The sequence below is a fragment of the Drosophila kikkawai genome, chromosome 2R (genome assembly GCF_030179895.1).
Source record: "Drosophila kikkawai strain 14028-0561.14 chromosome 2R, DkikHiC1v2, whole genome shotgun sequence".
Lineage (NCBI taxonomy): Eukaryota > Metazoa > Arthropoda > Insecta > Diptera > Drosophilidae > Drosophila > Drosophila kikkawai.
In genome coordinates this window covers 15,666,432-15,683,019 of record NC_091729.1, presented here as the reverse complement: position 1 = coordinate 15,683,019, position 16,588 = coordinate 15,666,432, and the positions used below count along the sequence as shown (strand labels likewise).

Sequence of the window (16,588 nt, the reverse complement as noted above, 5' to 3'; positions counted from 1 at the left end):
AGGCAGTCAGAGGCATAGGTGTACGTACCTTTTCTGCCTTTCTGCCTACCTGTTGTGAACCTGGAGCAGAGTTACCTGGCTGAGTTACCAGGTAGCGGCCAGTGGGCCCATTAAGCATCTCGAAATATGAATGAAGTACAGATACTCAGATACACAGATACACGGATTGCCTCGTTAAAAAGGACAACAACATTTGGCAGCCGAGATGCAGCGGTGTTTATTCAAGATTTTCACTTATATGGGGACTAGTCAGAGGGGGTTTTGGGGGGTTTAAGGAACTCTAAACATAAAGAAATAATTAAAAAATATTGATTACTTTAATTTTTACTCTGTGAGATATTTGCCAGGGAATCTCTTGAATAAGATACTTTGTGCTAATATAATTTACGTAAACTCAAGTCTTAAAGAACTAAACTCAATATTTGATTTGTAAACACTTACTTTACGAAATCCCCTCTTACTTACCTCTTGGATCCGCCCCTGATCCTCGGTCTTGGTTGCGAAAAACCAGTTTTTCTCTTAGTATTTTTTACGTCTTTCTTGCAAAAACAAACCCACATGCATGTCGATGTCTCCCCTCTGCGACCGAGTTATTGCTGGTTTTGTGTTTTGTTTTTGCCCAGACTTCCTACCACCTGCTCCCCTCTCCACCTCTCTCTCTCTTTCAGCCCGTCTTTGTCTTTTTTTTCACCAACTCTGTACGCATCTGAACCGTGAGATTTTATTTCATGCAAAAAAGCAAAAACCCAAACCCAAAGCAGCAAAAGGCAAAGAGACTGAAAAAAAAAGTAGAAGTACTATACTCGCTGCGCATGCGCACCACCGAGCAGTGAAGAGACAGAAATAGAGACAGAGAGGGGTAGAGTCGACCTGTGCAGGTGTTTCGCTCAAACTTGAGCACATTGCACGCTGCTGGCTGGAACAAGGAAACCAGCTTATAAATTATAAGTTCGGCTCGCTGCAGTTCCAGCCTTCTTGCCAAATCGGTTGCTGTTTAACTGCCCTCCTTAATGGGTATATTAACGGGGTTCAAAGGTTTGATTACCACGAATTTTCATGGCTAAAACTAGAAAGAAAAAATATTAAAAAAAATGAGAATATTTGGATTTTGTAGGGTGATTTTATGGGACTTCAAAAACAAAGACTTTATCAGTAAAAATTTGTTCAGGCTTAAATATATTCTGTAAAATATTTTTGAGGTACTTAAAATTCGTAAATTTGCTTTTAAATAAATATAATTACAAATCATTCTTATAATAGTATAAAAAAAATACATTAATAGGTATTTAAAAATTGAAAATTGAAATGGATGGATTCATCATATTTAAAGCTGCTTCAAATTAATTAAATCTAAAATAAATAATTCAAATAATAGTAAAATAAAACAAGTTTATAGCCATTACAATTAAAATATGAATTAATAGTTATTGTAAATAGTTTATTATTCATAAATTTATAGCTATAAAACCACATTCAAACCCTAGTTCATCCTTCGAGCTTTATTAAAATTTGTTTCCTAGGTCAACTTTTGTATTTTTATTACCAATTAAAAATTATATTAAACCCAAAACCACTTTTTTAAAGCTTAACCTTTGCTCATTTTCACAAGTCCAATGCAATTTTTGGTTTAACAATCTTCTTTTGCTTTTATGATTCACTTTTTTATAACCATTGCTGATAGTATTTATTGTCAAGTCAACCTGACTGGCCTAGAGTATGGCCACCTTCGGTCTTGGGAATACTACAATTTCTTGACTGGTTCACAGTCCTGTGGGAATTGTGCAATGCTAAATGTAACTGGCGATATATTAACATAAATAATGATCCTGTAAGATTCATTTGGGACTGTAAACTTGAACATATTATGGCCGCGATACCGATCAATGAACATGGCCAGCAGAGTGGTTCACTTTAAATTGATAATTGCCATTACTTCCCCGAATTGAAGCCGGTTTCAGCTTGGTGATATTGAAAGTATATTTTTGGAAGTGCACAAAACACCTTTTGCATTTGGTTGACTCACCTGTACACTGCTTATCGCGTTGATAAGAAGGCAGAATAGTAATAAAAAAAAATAATTACTAACCGGGCACAGCTGAGATTATAATGGAAAACCAACGAAAAGGTAAGAGGTATTCGGAAAAGAGAGGTAGATGTAGCAAAACAGGAAATACCTTAGTTAAATTTAGGGTTTTATGAGGTTATTTTGTTATTTAAAAAAATATATTAAATATATTACCTAAAAGTTTTAAAATAGTTTTAGAAAATGCTAAGACTTAACAGAGATTATAACTTCAAGACGGCGTCATTGCAATAGGGATTTTCTCCAGGAACTCTCGAAAAAAAGAGCAGTAGGCGGAGGACTCTTAAGGGTCCTTCCAGCGAAACAGGAACCGGCTAAGTGGACAGTCCAGGATCGCGACATTTCCATTGTCGGGGCCCAGCCAAGTCGAGTGTCGTCTGCAGGGCCTTAAAAAAACATAATATATCTCAGACAGAGTCGTATAGGAACCGGCTGACTGGCTGGCAGGTAAAGAGCCTTGCTCGACTCGCCCACGTCTCAGGTTCGTACTTTGCTTTCTCCTCGCTCGGGAGAAAGTATCGGATTTCATAAAGGACATAAGGACCTGACATATTTCATGATGCATCCGCATCATACACATATGCAGGAAAGTTCCCATGTCCTTTTAGCTGGAAAATGTGTGCGCCATGGATGGAAAACCACTTGAGTGCTGTATGCGCCTGCCGCATGTCTTTAATTACGAACAGAGAGCCCACTCGAGAGCCACCAGCAGTTCTTTTTCGAGAGTTGCAGAGTTCTGGCCCGGGGTTCGGCGACGTTCTTATTTCCCATTGTATCTCTCGAGCATGCTACTGTTACTGTATCTTTGAGATACATTTTCTGCCCTTTGTTTTATTTTCGGGGGAACTCTCAGTACACAGATTCTCACGTATTCTGAGAGAGTGGGGGCCAAAGAGGGCCTTGTAATCATAAATAATAATCAATTTCCTGTGTCCAAAATGTTTCCCATCGCTCCACAAGTTTTCCATTTCCATACCATTTCCCGATGTGGCTGTATGCAACTGCAGGCAAGTTTTTCGGGTGAGAAAATTGAAATAAAATCTGACAGCACAATGCGAGCCAGACCTGGGGCTGATTGTTTAAAATTTATTTATTGTTTGCCGTTCTTTTCCTTGGCTTTGCTTTGTTTCGTTTTCAGTTTTGTTTGATTTGTTGAACATTTGTGCACATTTGTTTGCCTCATTTGCATGTGGAATCCCCCCCATCTCCCTCTTTTAGGGGCTGCCGCCAATGGGGAGCGTTCTTCGCCATTTAGAGAGAAATCCGCCTCGGTTTCCGTGGAACTTCGGCTCTGCATCGCATCTCGTGTGGCGTTCGCTCGGCCACGGAGGTTAAGTGTTGGCCCAATCAACGCCAGCGCCAGCCTGCCCCATTTGTTGGCTGGCTGGGTTGCCCATGACGCATGCGTCCTCGTATATTAGTACCATAAATTATATAGATGGGGAGGGGTATATAGGTGATAGATCAATTTTGAAATTTTTGGGGCCTAAAAAATAAGTTACTCTTCGATTCGAGATTAATTAAACTCTTATTTTCCAACACAAATAATTATTCTTGGTTATATTTACCCCTACCAGGGTATCTCCCACTTCTATATCCCCAATTTGTGTTTCATTTCTTTATTATCATAGGGTAGACTCCCCCTTACTCTTAGCTGTCCTTTGCCTTGGCTCTGTTTTGTTTATGACTTGGCCAAAAATAAGAAAGAAGCAGATTGCACAGCCGCTGGCAGCTGTTGTGGTTGGAGATGCCTCGAGATGAGTTTTGAGGATGGTATACGATCCCTTACCCTTCTGCCACATTGTGTGTGGTTGGATCAAGAGATAAACAGCCTGAGAGATACAAAGATACTGCAATTAGTGAAGGGGGCACTTGCCACATCAGAGAGCGAGAGAGAGAGGGAGTGTGTGTGGGTGGTGCTGAAGGGGAATTGGCTTGGAGCTCTCCTCTGCACCATATGTCACTTTTGTGTAAGCCGAGACTTGGCATCGGATTACCACAAAGCTGTAGTTTGCTCCTCGATCGGTTCTCCTTATATATATCTTTATTTTTTGTGTTATTTTTTTTGTAGTTATTTTTGGGGGAGCTCCTTCCAATAAATCCAAGCCGGACGAGCTGTTGTTTGTTTGGCTTTGGTCTTGGGCCGGAAAACGCCAAAGAGCATAATAAGTTGGGATTTCAGCACAGTCCGCGGCACGAATGTAAGGTCAACGGCGTTGACAGTGATCTTGCATAATTACAGGGGCCAAGAAAAGGTAGAGAGACACACCCCTCGTGCCTATTCTTTATTCAGTTTCGTTCTGTATTTTTTTTGTTATTTTTACTGTTGTTTTTGTTAGCCATCAGAGAGCGAGAGTTAACCCCTTGATGGCCGCGGGGTCATTGGCGGACGTATGTGAATCATTGACAGTTTTTATGAAGCGCCGCATGCATCACTCAGCGAGATCTCAAGAAGTGCCCGCTGTCCCAGCATGTCTCTCAATATATCTCAATGGGTGTAGCTAGTTGTTCACTGAAAAAAAAAGTTATATATATTTCAAATATGATGTCTTATCTTTTAGATATTTATCTTATCGCTTTGATAAGAACTTGACTCATGGGGTTTAAAATAATTTCATTAATTTGTGATATTTATTATAAGATTTTCTTACCCTTCATTTATAATTCTATAAATTTGTAGTTAGTTTTCTTCCCTATTTTTTTTTCTGTATTAATATATACTCGATCTTGTGAGGGAACGACCGCACCCCACTTGCCTTTTCAAAATCATTTCAAATTCAATAGAAAATGTTGAAGAAGTATCAGCCTGCGTTGCCAGCCGAGAAATATTAAAGTCAAAGCATCAACGATGACGAAAGTTTTTCATATCAGAGAAAACCGAGAGCCGGGATCGCTCTGAAGAAGCAGCAAGCATTGGGAAAAAATTGGAATGTTTATGCCGAGCCGAAGTCGAAAGCGTTTGCGTTAATTAAAAACAATTAAAGTGGCAACATTCGGGCAGCAGGCGGCGGGTGCCGCGAGGGGTGGCCAGCATCGGGGTCGCCACTGATGCTGGACTTGGAATGGGAACCAACCATATATACTATACATATATATATCTCACGCACATCGAGATCGACTTCAAGCCGAAAAATAAAGGTTTAGCAGAGCGCTAAATGTGGGTCGGGTTAGGGGAGAAGTTGACTTTTGCTAGGGCCCGGGGCGGCCTCTCTCTTCTGCACTTCTTTTCCCCCTTTAACGATCGGCTTGGCTTTCCATAAAAATTGTATAATATTAATTGCGGTTAATTGGGATTAACAGCTGCGCCAAAATGTTTGCCGCTTTCGATGCACTTGGCGAGGCTTGGGTTGGGTTGGGTTGGGATCAGTTCCCTGGAATGCCCAAGGGGGAAGTACACTCTGAAAAAGAGCATAACCAAGGGCAGTAATTAGCTAAAGTTTATGGTTATTAAAAGAGGCTTAATTCAAAGAGATTTAGAGGGTGCTTTTCCTATTTAAAAATGTATATTTAGGTCTGCTAAAAGATGGGTTCTTAAGACCCGAATAGATTGACCTTTTTTTGATATAGAACTTATATATCTAAAAGGATCTTTTAATATTAATTGATGCTTTTAAATATTTTAATATTCTATCCAAAAATTATGGTAATAAAAGTAATTTAGAAACATTTCCTAGCACCCCAAAAAACCCTCCAATTTCCTCTACAAAAACCCCCTTTTCTGTCACTAAATTGATTTTAAAAGAAAGATAACTAATACTAAAAAGACAGTGCCCCCTTTTACCTTAAATCATTAATAATATTTCACAATGAACTGACTCTTCTTTTTGTTCTGGGCTTAAAGAAGGGCAAGCAGCAACGGAAACCCGACCTGGCCCAAAAATGATTTATGTCCCAACGGGTTTTCACATCTCGCCACATCTCCAAGTTCTCCCCACTCGCACCAAGACTTAGCATCTATGGAGCCGGTTCCCACTTCCTGGCCAAAGTGATGACAAAACTTTCAGAATGTCCACTGGCCATTGGCCAGACCTCTCTATGCTCCCAGTTTCCAGTACCAATCCGCCCAATAGACCGCCCCATCCGGCGCTGGCCATCCGGTGTCGATCAACTGGTTTTTTTGTTTTGTTATTTTTTTTTCTGTTAGTGTCGCCGCACAGGATTGCCTGGCCATAATTGATGTGTGTTGTGTTGTGTGTGTATGGAAAAATCACTAAGGAAAATCGTTATGCTCCGCATCCGAGGCGATTTTCCTGCCTGGAATTTCCGCTCTTGTTGACGGCGCGCTAATTACGTTGATGGAACAGCGACAGGCTGGGCCCAGTGCCTCTCTCTTACTCTCTTTATGGAGAGTACCTCCAGTACCTGTTTTTAGCCATCATCAGATTGGCCGCATAGATTGCACACAACCGGGCTTATACACACCACACACACATGTGGCCAGTAATTGCCAGAATGTTGCAGCGGAAGTAATTTGAGGTTGATGATGATGCTGCAAGCGGCAAGCTGCCAGCGGCTGTCTTGTGTCGCGGGGGTTAATAGAGGCGCACTCAGGGGTTAATGGCTATCCTATCTTAGGCACTTGCACTCGCATGCCTGCCTCTTTGGCGGCTGGAGTGGGGCCACATCAGTAGTTTTTCCCGAATTCACTTGAAACCCTAGGCACCCAAAAGATAAGCACCGAAAGAAAAGAAGATTTTGTAGCAATTAAAGATAAAAAACATTAGGGAACTAATTCTAATCATTAAGGTAGAATAATCTAAAGGTCAAGTGGTTTATCTTGAATTTTTCTAATATGAAGATAAATATTTTAAATATTTCAGTAGTAAATAATAAGTATCTTCTAAGGAATCTTAAACATAGCAACAAAGTTTCTTTGTTTTAGATTTATTATTAACCACATTCCTTTTCTTAAAACAACCCAACTATTATCTTCTTCTTTTGTATTTTTAATACTACCTTTAAAGTGCTCATCATGGCCACTAAAGTTCCTTAACAAAATACCATCATTACCAATCCATATAACCATTTTTTTTTCCGTGCAGAGATTGCTACATGTCCAAAAGCCAAACCCCGCTTGCATATGAAATGAAGAAACACTTGAGAAATATTTAAGAAGAAAGAGATAGAGACTGAGCAAGCAAAGAAAGAGACAGACAACTCCATTCATATATGAAAACTGCATTTTCAATTTTCCAAAATGCCGTTCTCCGTTTAGATAAGCAGGGTTAAGGGGTCGGTAGGGTCTTTCTTTGTTTTGTCTCCCAAGCATGTGAGAAATGATGGGATCTCCATCTCCTCAATGGCCAAGTTGAACTCCCTCATCCCCCCTCTTGTCTCGGTGACATTTCAAAAGATATATTCAAATGAGTCTCGTCTGGTCCGGGGTCTTGGAAAAGCGATTAGTGTGTCAGATTATGACGACACTCCCAGCCCAAGAAATGTATATATGTAGAATCGAAAGCCACTCTTTGGTTGTCACAAAACTGAACACTGAACGGTGAACATGAATCCAATAACAAACATTGGCAATTGCACAAAGTCCAAACGCCAAGGGAGTGGCTGCATCAACATATGAATTTACTATATATACCCGTATTGGATCGGTAATGAACATGTACGCACGAACCATAGTGATGTCGCAGGGGATTCATGAAAATTAAATGATCAATTTGAGCTTACAATGTGGCTACAAAGATTTTTATGGTGTAGAAAGTTGAAAGGAATAAATAATTATTATAGTTTTTGACTTAATTTAGAGATTTGTAATTGTATTTATATTATTACAAAGTAATTCTATTTATATGTTGCTGCTTTAAGTGATAAAAGTATAATGAATTTATCAGTTTTCCCAAAATAAAATATATAGGGTTTCTTTGGGGTTTTTAGAACCTTTTAAAAAGGTAAAAAACTATGTTATAATAATTTTACTGTATAAAAAAGACAAATTTGAACTGCACTTGGTGCCAAAAATTCATTCAAAAATTCATTGCATACTTTTAAACACATTTTTTAATGATTTAAAAATACCCAGTGGTTTCTGTGATTATTTTAATAATCTTTTTTATGTTTTTTATACCCTTGCAGGGTATTATAATTTCAGTCAGAAGTTTGCAACGCAGTGAAGGAGACCTTTCCGACCCTATAAAGTATATATATTCTTGATCAGTATCAACAGCCGAGTCGATCTAGCCATGTCCGTCTGTCCGTCTGTCCGTCTGTCCGTCTGTCCGTCCGTCCGTCCGTCCGTCCGTCCGTCCGTCTGTCCGTTTCTACGCAAACTAGTCCCTCAGTTTTAAAGCTATCTGAATGAAACTTTGCATATAGTCTTCTATATGCTCTCACTGCTATATATGTCGGAACGGGCCGGATCGGACGACTATATCATATAGCTGCCATACAAATGTTCGATATATTTCTAGAAAAAAATTTATAACTTTGCTGTTTTTCAACATTTTTGCACCATTTTTTAGATATGGCCATTCTATATTATTTCAGAATTTTGGTAAAAATTTTATCAAAATCGGACGACTATATGATATAGCTGCCATAGGAACGGTCGAGAAATAAATAGGAAAAAAAATTATAGTTTCGTTGTTTTTCAACGTATGTTTATCTACTCTGAGATATAATATTTTTTTATTATTCTAGAATTATGGTATAAATTTCATAAAAATCGGACAACTATATCATATAGCTGCCATATAAACCGATCGGTAGATGTAGAGAAAATGTAAAACTGGGAATGTAAAACTGTAACTGTCAAACTGTAAACATAATAAGTATAGGTAAAATGTAATGAAACTCTGTTTTGTGAGTGTTTTCAGCATTTAAATCTATAATATAAACATCGAAACCAATCTGCAAGGGTATACAAACTTCGGCGTGCCGAAGTTAGCTTCCTTTCTTGTTGTCCTTCTTTTCCTATGAAAACCAAATCTTAATATTACAAATTGTTAAATTACATGTGCAAATTTTAGTGAAATGTTAGAAAATACCATTACTTATTAAAATCAAGCTATAAAAATATTTAAAAAATATAAACCCTATAAAGTTCCCTTATAAATCCCTAAAACCAACCAAAACTAACTAAAAAGAAGCTGATTTGTCTTCACTTATAAGAAATGTGAGTATATTCAGCCTATGCGCCATCAGCCAGCCAATACTTTACTCAATAAAAATACAATTGAGATATTGTCATGGCGATCACGTAGCAACAACGACAACGTGTTCTCCGAAGATTTGGATGCCAAGTCTTATACCGAGCCGAGCCAATGCATTCGATCTACCTACCATTACCCAGCATTGGGGTAAAGCCGAACTAAAAACTGAACTATCTTGAGGGGCAACGGCAACTCGTATCTCCCCGCCGTTCACCTCTGGCGACCTCAGTTGTTGACTTGTGCTGATTGCAGCTTTAAAAATCACCTCGACGACAACATCGTCGTACACATGTAGGCACTTCATCATAACCCAGAAAAGGCCCCTCTCTCTCGCAAGACCAGAACATTTTCAATACTTGAACTGTTTTTGTCAGGCTCAGCACGTTTGGAATATATTTTTCGAAAAGTCAGCAGCAGTCGGAGGAATCAGAACCCGACGCCATTGTGCTTATATAGTAATACTCATTTGTATATATACAGAGTATGCTGGCAATGGCCGAGGCATTCATTTTCACATTATGTGGCAAAAAAAGAGTAAGAAATAATGTCTGAAAAAACTGATTAACAAACTGTGTTAAGCACCCAAAGATCGGGCCAAAGTCGGTGCTGAATTGAATTTTGATGAACACCCGCTGACAGAGGCAGAGAGAGACCTTTTTTCAGGGCTTGGTTTGAGCCCCAAAAAAATATATAAACCGGCTCCTCGATCGCTGTTCGCAGCTTCGTCTTGGGCTCCGGAAGTAATTAATGCTTTACTTTATTTCATTTTTTTCACCTCATCCTCTCGTTGCTGCTTTTGTTTGCCACATAAAAACAGAATCTATGCCTGGCCTGGAAACTTTCACCAATTGCAGGCTGGCTCTTTGCTTTTTGCACTCTTTGACCGAATTGTTAGCTGTGTGTGTGTGTGGAAATGATGTGAATTTTCCAAGATGCCCAATAAGGCGGGGGCCACTCGGACTTGGACGAATATGGCGCTGCTGCAGCGACATAATTGTGATCAATTGCCAAGTGGCATGGCATCCTACTGACCAAAACTGGGCTCTGGAAACTCGCACAGTCCATTCTTGGCTCAGTGTTTACCCTTTGTCTTCGCTTTAATTAAAGCAACCAGGAGCCGGGATCCTACTATACATGAGAGTATCTCCTTGTTTGCCAACTTGAGTTGCCATGCCGCAATCGGGCATCTGCATCGCATCCAACTCATCCAACTCCAACTCTTCTGCTCCAACTCCTCCTCCTCCTTTGAAGCCAGCTGCCACGAGTTGAGTCCGCGGAGTTAACGATCCGCTCATGGTTTGATTGATATCCCCCAGCTCTATATGCACTGGGGAATATTTTGAAGACTTTTTGCATGATTCACTGTTTAAAAAAAATGGTATAAACTTATTTTCTGATGAGCTCCTGAAATTCCATGAGTTTATGTTTCGTAATGAAAAATAACTCAGACTTAAAGTTGAATGTATTTTGTTGTAATTCAAAACGTGACAGATTTTCGAGGAATTAAGTGTGATAAAATATATAATAAATACCCAATTCAATTTAACTCATTGAATTTTTTGATAAAAGAATGATTTTTACATGAATTTATTATACATTTGTATTTGTAATATAAAAATATAATAAATAATTAGAAATACCGAAATCTAGCTATACTATTTAATACATTTCTCCAAGTGCATAGAACCTCGAGCCTCTGCAGTCAGTAGAGAAGTCGCTCAGCCATGCCCAAGCCCAGTGGTCACCCAGTTGGAGTCGGACTGAGAGTCTGAGTCGGAGTCAGAGGCGTCTCATATCGGTCATGTCGCAAGCTCAGTTTTTTTTTACCCCAACCTCCCCTTCCCTCTCCCTGTTTTTCCGTTCATTAATTGCCAACATTTCATATTTTATTTCAACTTTATTTCTGCCTCGTCTCTCGCGCCCTTTTTCCCATTTGTTTTTCAATTATTTTTGTGGCCGCTGCTGTGTGTGTGTGTTTTATATTAATTTTTTGTTTGGTTTTTTCATTGGAATCAAGCACGCTTGTTGTCGCCAGCGTTGTCGGTTGGTTGTAGTCCGGCTATTATTTGTTTTTTATTCCTATTTTATTTATTATTTTTACTCGACTGAAATTCCGCTGGCTCAGCTCGGACCAGGCTTGGGTTTCGGGTTCGGACACCATGGCATAAACAGAGAGCAGCGAGTGTAATGATGATGATTATTATTGAATTTTGTACGCCTGCGACGATAACACTTGACACGGTCCATAGATAGTACAGGGCATCAGGCCGTCGTCATGGCATGATAAGGCTAGGAGTTGGACTTTGGTCGGGAATAGGGAGCATTGAAGATAATGCTGCGGGCCACCCAAGGTGATCCTGATCCTATTACGTATACGCCACATAGCTCTCTCTCTCTAGGCAAAATATGAATTTGTTCGTCCAACATCCGCCTACAAATTTCACATGTTGTATTTATTTTCACATCTTTTTATGGCCCATCAAATGATGCGAAGCCACGATTTGGAGAATCTGCAGTTAGCACTTAATTAACATTCGGCCCCTTTGACTTCCCCCAAAGATTTAAAATCGGTCCACGATGATTTATAATGTGAGAAGATTGCTTTCCATTCTGAAGTTTCGAGTTCATTGTGGGTCAACCTTTTGTTGCTGCCATCAGGTGGGCACATTTGCATACGAAACTGAGAGACTGAGGTTGAGATCCAAGGAGCGGATGCTGAAATTGTGGGAATTGGGGAATTAAGAATTGGAAAAGCGTTTAGCTTGGGACCAGAAAACAGTGAGTTGGCGATAAGGCTAATGTGAATGTTTCGAATAAAAAGCTGAAGATTGTTTGAGAGAAAATTATGGGAGGTTTTTGTATTTTTTTATAATTATTTATACAAGTAAATTCCTAAAAAAATTAAAAGGTCTTAAAAGAAGCTCTGTGGGATTTAAAAAAACATATTTAGTTTTCTATTTTAAGTTTACAACTAAGAAATCAAAAAATAAAAAACTTTTAGATAAGAAAAATAATAAAAATATTACAAATAATAACTTTTAAATAAAGGGTCTTAAAAGAGCTGCCTCAAGCTGAAAGTCTGAGAAATTAAACAAGTCAAAGAGACTTTGGATGAAAAGTCTCACCTTAAAAAAGAGTTTAAAGTCCGCTCCTACTTTTTCTCTAAATATAATCTCTAGCTTTACTGCCATAATTCTTACCTCATCCGACCTGCAGAGAAAAGTTTTGTTTTTATCGCCTTTCCTTACTGGATTTCCGAGAAGTTATGAAATTTCAATTGCTATGATTCACTTCAGGGGTAACGAATTCTCATATTGTTCTGGAATTATTCACCGATCTCGTTTCGCTTTTGAAATTCATTTGACTCGGCCGCCCCAAAGTATGGCATTGACCTTTGGCTCACTAAACGTATCTGTATCTACAGATGTATCTTTATTTGTATCTATACATCTCTATCTGTTATTTGTATGAATAAAAATTGGCACAAATTACCAAGACCGAAGCGCTGCTAACCCACAATTGGCATCTGGAATCTAGGGATTGGGATCTTCCATATGTCAAGCTAAAAAGCAAAGCGATTTCCCTTGCCTTCTTTTTTTTTATATTTCTGTGCTTCTGACATTGGCAATGTGCAACTGTGTTTTGGGGTAAATGCATTTAAAATTCTTGCAAAAAAAAAGTGAGTGAGAGAGGGGGGGAGTGCCGCATGTGGAGATCATCTCATCTGGCGGCATCTCATCTGACGCGATCTGTTGCTGCTGCTTTGGCTGGGCTTTGCCGAGTTTGTTTCAGTGTCGTGAGAACTTTTTCAGCGTGTGAATTGAAAACAGGAGTGGGGCAAGCAGGGGGGAAACGGAGCGTTGGGTTGCGGAAACTCGCTGGGAAGCGAAAGTGTTGCAAGTACTGACTGGGAAAGCAATCAGCAAACACAGCCAACAGTCAACCAGAAACCAGCAACAAACAAGAGACAAGAGACGAGGCAATGGCAACAGCAACGTTTGCCAGCGTTTTTGCAATTGGCGTGGGTATCAATCGAACACTCCCCTTGTAACGCCTCTGGAAAGGTTAAAAGTTTGTTTGGGAATTTTTAAAATTAGTTATAAACCTAAAGAAAGTAAGTACTAGTTGGGTTTTCATCAATTAAAATTTTATAAAATGTATTTTAATTTTTAATCAAGCCAAGTTCTTGCCTTGAACTTTTCTTATTTAAACCACAAAGCTTCTCTTAACTCTAACATTTATTTTTCCTTTTCATTTGCAGGTGAGTCTGCCGCAGATGTCCAATCTGGGTTCTCTATGTACATATCTACACATAAATACGTTCGTGATTCGACAATTAAAGGTTTGTAAAGCAATTAGGCAGCTGAGCTCGTGACGAAGTTTAGCTTAAATCAATTGAATGAGTTTCCCAAAAAATACAGAAAAAAAAAAAACAAAACGCTAAACAAACGAGAATAAAATGCCAAACAATTGGAAATTCATTAAGGCCGCTGTGGCAATCTACGCCATATCGTAATCAAATGCAGCATTCAACTTTAAACTGCAACGCCGGCGGCTGAGGCTGCAGCAGCGCAGTCAGCGGAACGCTTGCAGCGCAGTCGCAGCGTGGCACAATTGTTTTGGCCCGGCTAAAAAAATAAATAAAAGCCCCCTCTCAGTTCCCCCTCGTTGCCGTTGTCGTGGCGACGAATCCGGGGGATATAACCAACGTCATGCATGAGGGGTTTTATGGCAAGAACCGCCGAGTGTGCGAGTATTTGCACGGTGAGAAAAAATGGGTGGAATATTTTTTGGATTTTTTAGAGGGAGTACTTGATGTTGCTTAAATTATTTATATGAGAATTCCCTTAGTTTAACTTAGATGACTAGTATTTCCTCCTGATCTCTTAAATCAAGCATCCCTTGAAGTCTTAGGTCCTTTGTATACATTTTTATATTTCCCAAAAAAAAAAAACCCAAAATAGGTTTACTAGTTTTTTTTCTCTCTGTGTGTTGTGTGTGCAACAGATACCCAGCTGGCAGCCAATTGTTGCACTCGGCAATATTGGACAAAAGGCTCACTGCACAGTCACCCCTTTTAGCCCTTATTTCGGTGGTGGCGACACCGACACGCATGCCCATTGCCCCCGACAAAAGGGAGTAAGAGATGCCGCTGCCGCTGGCCCTCACCCACACCCCCGCAAACCAGAGTTGAACTTAAAAGCAAAAAAAAACAAAACAAAAAGCAAAACAAAGCACAGACCAAAAAAGCGAAGTTGGAAAAACTTAACGCCTGGTTGCCCACATCGGGTGTTCTTTTGCGATCTCCTCGCTCTACCCTGCTTGATCCCGACTTGGTCGATCCATGTGAGTGCGCACTGCGCATGCGCCAACGCAGGGGCTCAGAAGGCAATGGCAGCGGCAGAGCGGCAACATTATCAACAGGCTTGAACAATCTATAAGATAATGCATCGATGTATTGCCTTTATTGCTCTTTTTGGGGGCGGAAAGCAGCATGAAAGATTATATTATATATTATATTATATTATGTTGGAAATATTGTCCTTAAAATAAAAAAAGCAGCCAGGCATTGGGCTGCGTGATTTGCATGCCAGCCCCTTGCGATTTTGCATTCATTTGTTTTGTGAAATTAAAACCTTTGTACTGACAGCATGAATAATGCTGATAAATCGAACGCTAATCGAAGTTCAGCCCGTGTTTCGAAAAAAAGGCATTAAGTGGGTCAAACCATTTGTGTTATTTCATGTTTTAAGATTTTTCTTTTGTTCAAAAGTTAAAAAATTATACAAAAAAATAATAAATATAAATATTAAGCACACTTTTACGAGTTAATATTACGTTTTATTCATCCTATATAATTTTATGTTTTTTTTATATTTATCATATTTTTTAATATTTATTTTCTTCGTTTTAATTATTTTTTTACACTTTTAATTTTAAATTAAAACTGCTGTACTAAAATATGCGGTTCAAAACTCTACTAGTTGCTTATTCAAGTTACAATCCTCCTCAATTCACCTTCACCTCAATGGGTTGGTGTATGCACTAAACGTAGGTCTCCAGTATTTTCCGCCTAGATGGCGCTTTTCATTAGCAGTTTCTCACTATTTACCACAGATGGAGCAACTTCGCCTAATGTGGATACTTTTTCGTTATTTTATAAATTATATATAACAAATATTGTAAAAAAAAAATATCATAAAAAATAAGTTTTGAAACAGCTTACTTTATTTATTTATTTTGGCATTTCTTAATGCCTTAAAAAGAGCAAAATCTCTACTAAGGGAACCTCCGGATGACCATTTGTATCCAATCTATATGGTTCATGACATCCGTAAAGACACTGGGACTGCGGCACTCCGGGTTGCCATAGCTCACGATGCCCACTTGAACGTAAACCGTTTGATCTCCTAAACGCACCATGTGTCCCATGGGTCCGCCGGAGTCACCGCCGCAAGCCACGCCCGGCTCATGGTCTACACAGATCTGACCGCTACCGCATTCCACCATGTATCTGTTACGGCACTCGCTACGATCCAGGCGGTGGATTGGAATGGACTTCAGGGTGCGACTGGGTGATCCTCTGGTTCTGCTACCCCAACCAGTGGCCTTAAAATCCTGCATGCTCTCGATATACGAATGCAGACTCTTGTCTGTGATCAGGCATATGGGCTTGATGTGGGCTGCATGCGAGAATTTATGATTATTATATTTATATATAGTTTTTAAAGGTTTTTTGCATCCCTAATTTACCTTTATACTCCACCCATCGCGATAGTCGAATCAAGGCAATATCGTGAAAGCGATTGTTCCTTGTATAGTCCTTATTCCGAATAGCTTTATCTATTTGGAACTCCTCGTAGGGCGGAATGCAGTCATTACCGTTGCAGTCGTTGTATGTGGCAGTGTTGTACTCGCCCAAACGCACGCTCCTGTCAAAGGATTCAATTAATTTCAGTTAATTCTAATTTATCGAATATCTTATCACAGTTAATCTCTTATTTATTTAAAGTCATCAACTACTTACAGGGTCTCACCGTGCTGTATGCAATGGTAGGCAGTCAGTACATATCCTATAAAAATCGATTATTTCTTTCAGCAGGATATGTTATAAAGTTTAGAGTACTCACGGTGATTGATCAGCGAACCGCCGCAATGAAATTTACCGCCTGCATGCAAATATGCCATCCAGGGACCCTCGTGTATATGGGCTAGACTATTTGTGTTTTGTAGGGCTCTGGAGTCCATTCTACCGCAATTGGACTCCAGAAATTGCAACATGCCAGGCTTCAGCCCCAAAAAGAAGCACACAATCAGCGGAAACCAGAACATTTCAAGTGAAGCT

The 16,588-nt window shown here is 39.4% G+C and overlaps 2 protein-coding genes across 2 annotated transcripts in view; one reads left to right on the top strand and one right to left on the bottom strand.

Moving 5' to 3' along the window:
* The window catches only part of Egfr (epidermal growth factor receptor), a 54,365-nt gene that overhangs the window by 2,015 nt on the left and 35,762 nt on the right, over positions 1-16,588 (top strand). The gene's annotated exons all lie outside the window — the stretch shown is intronic.
* Positions 15,523-16,578, bottom strand: LOC108074711 (serine protease easter). Its single transcript, XM_070283855.1, has 4 exons — positions 16,374-16,578; positions 16,271-16,316; positions 15,997-16,175; positions 15,523-15,926 (listed from the first exon to the last, which is right to left on the bottom strand). Exons 1-4 carry the CDS (start codon positions 16,573-16,575, stop codon positions 15,523-15,525), a joined length of 831 nt encoding a protein of 276 aa, XP_070139956.1. The 5' UTR covers positions 16,576-16,578.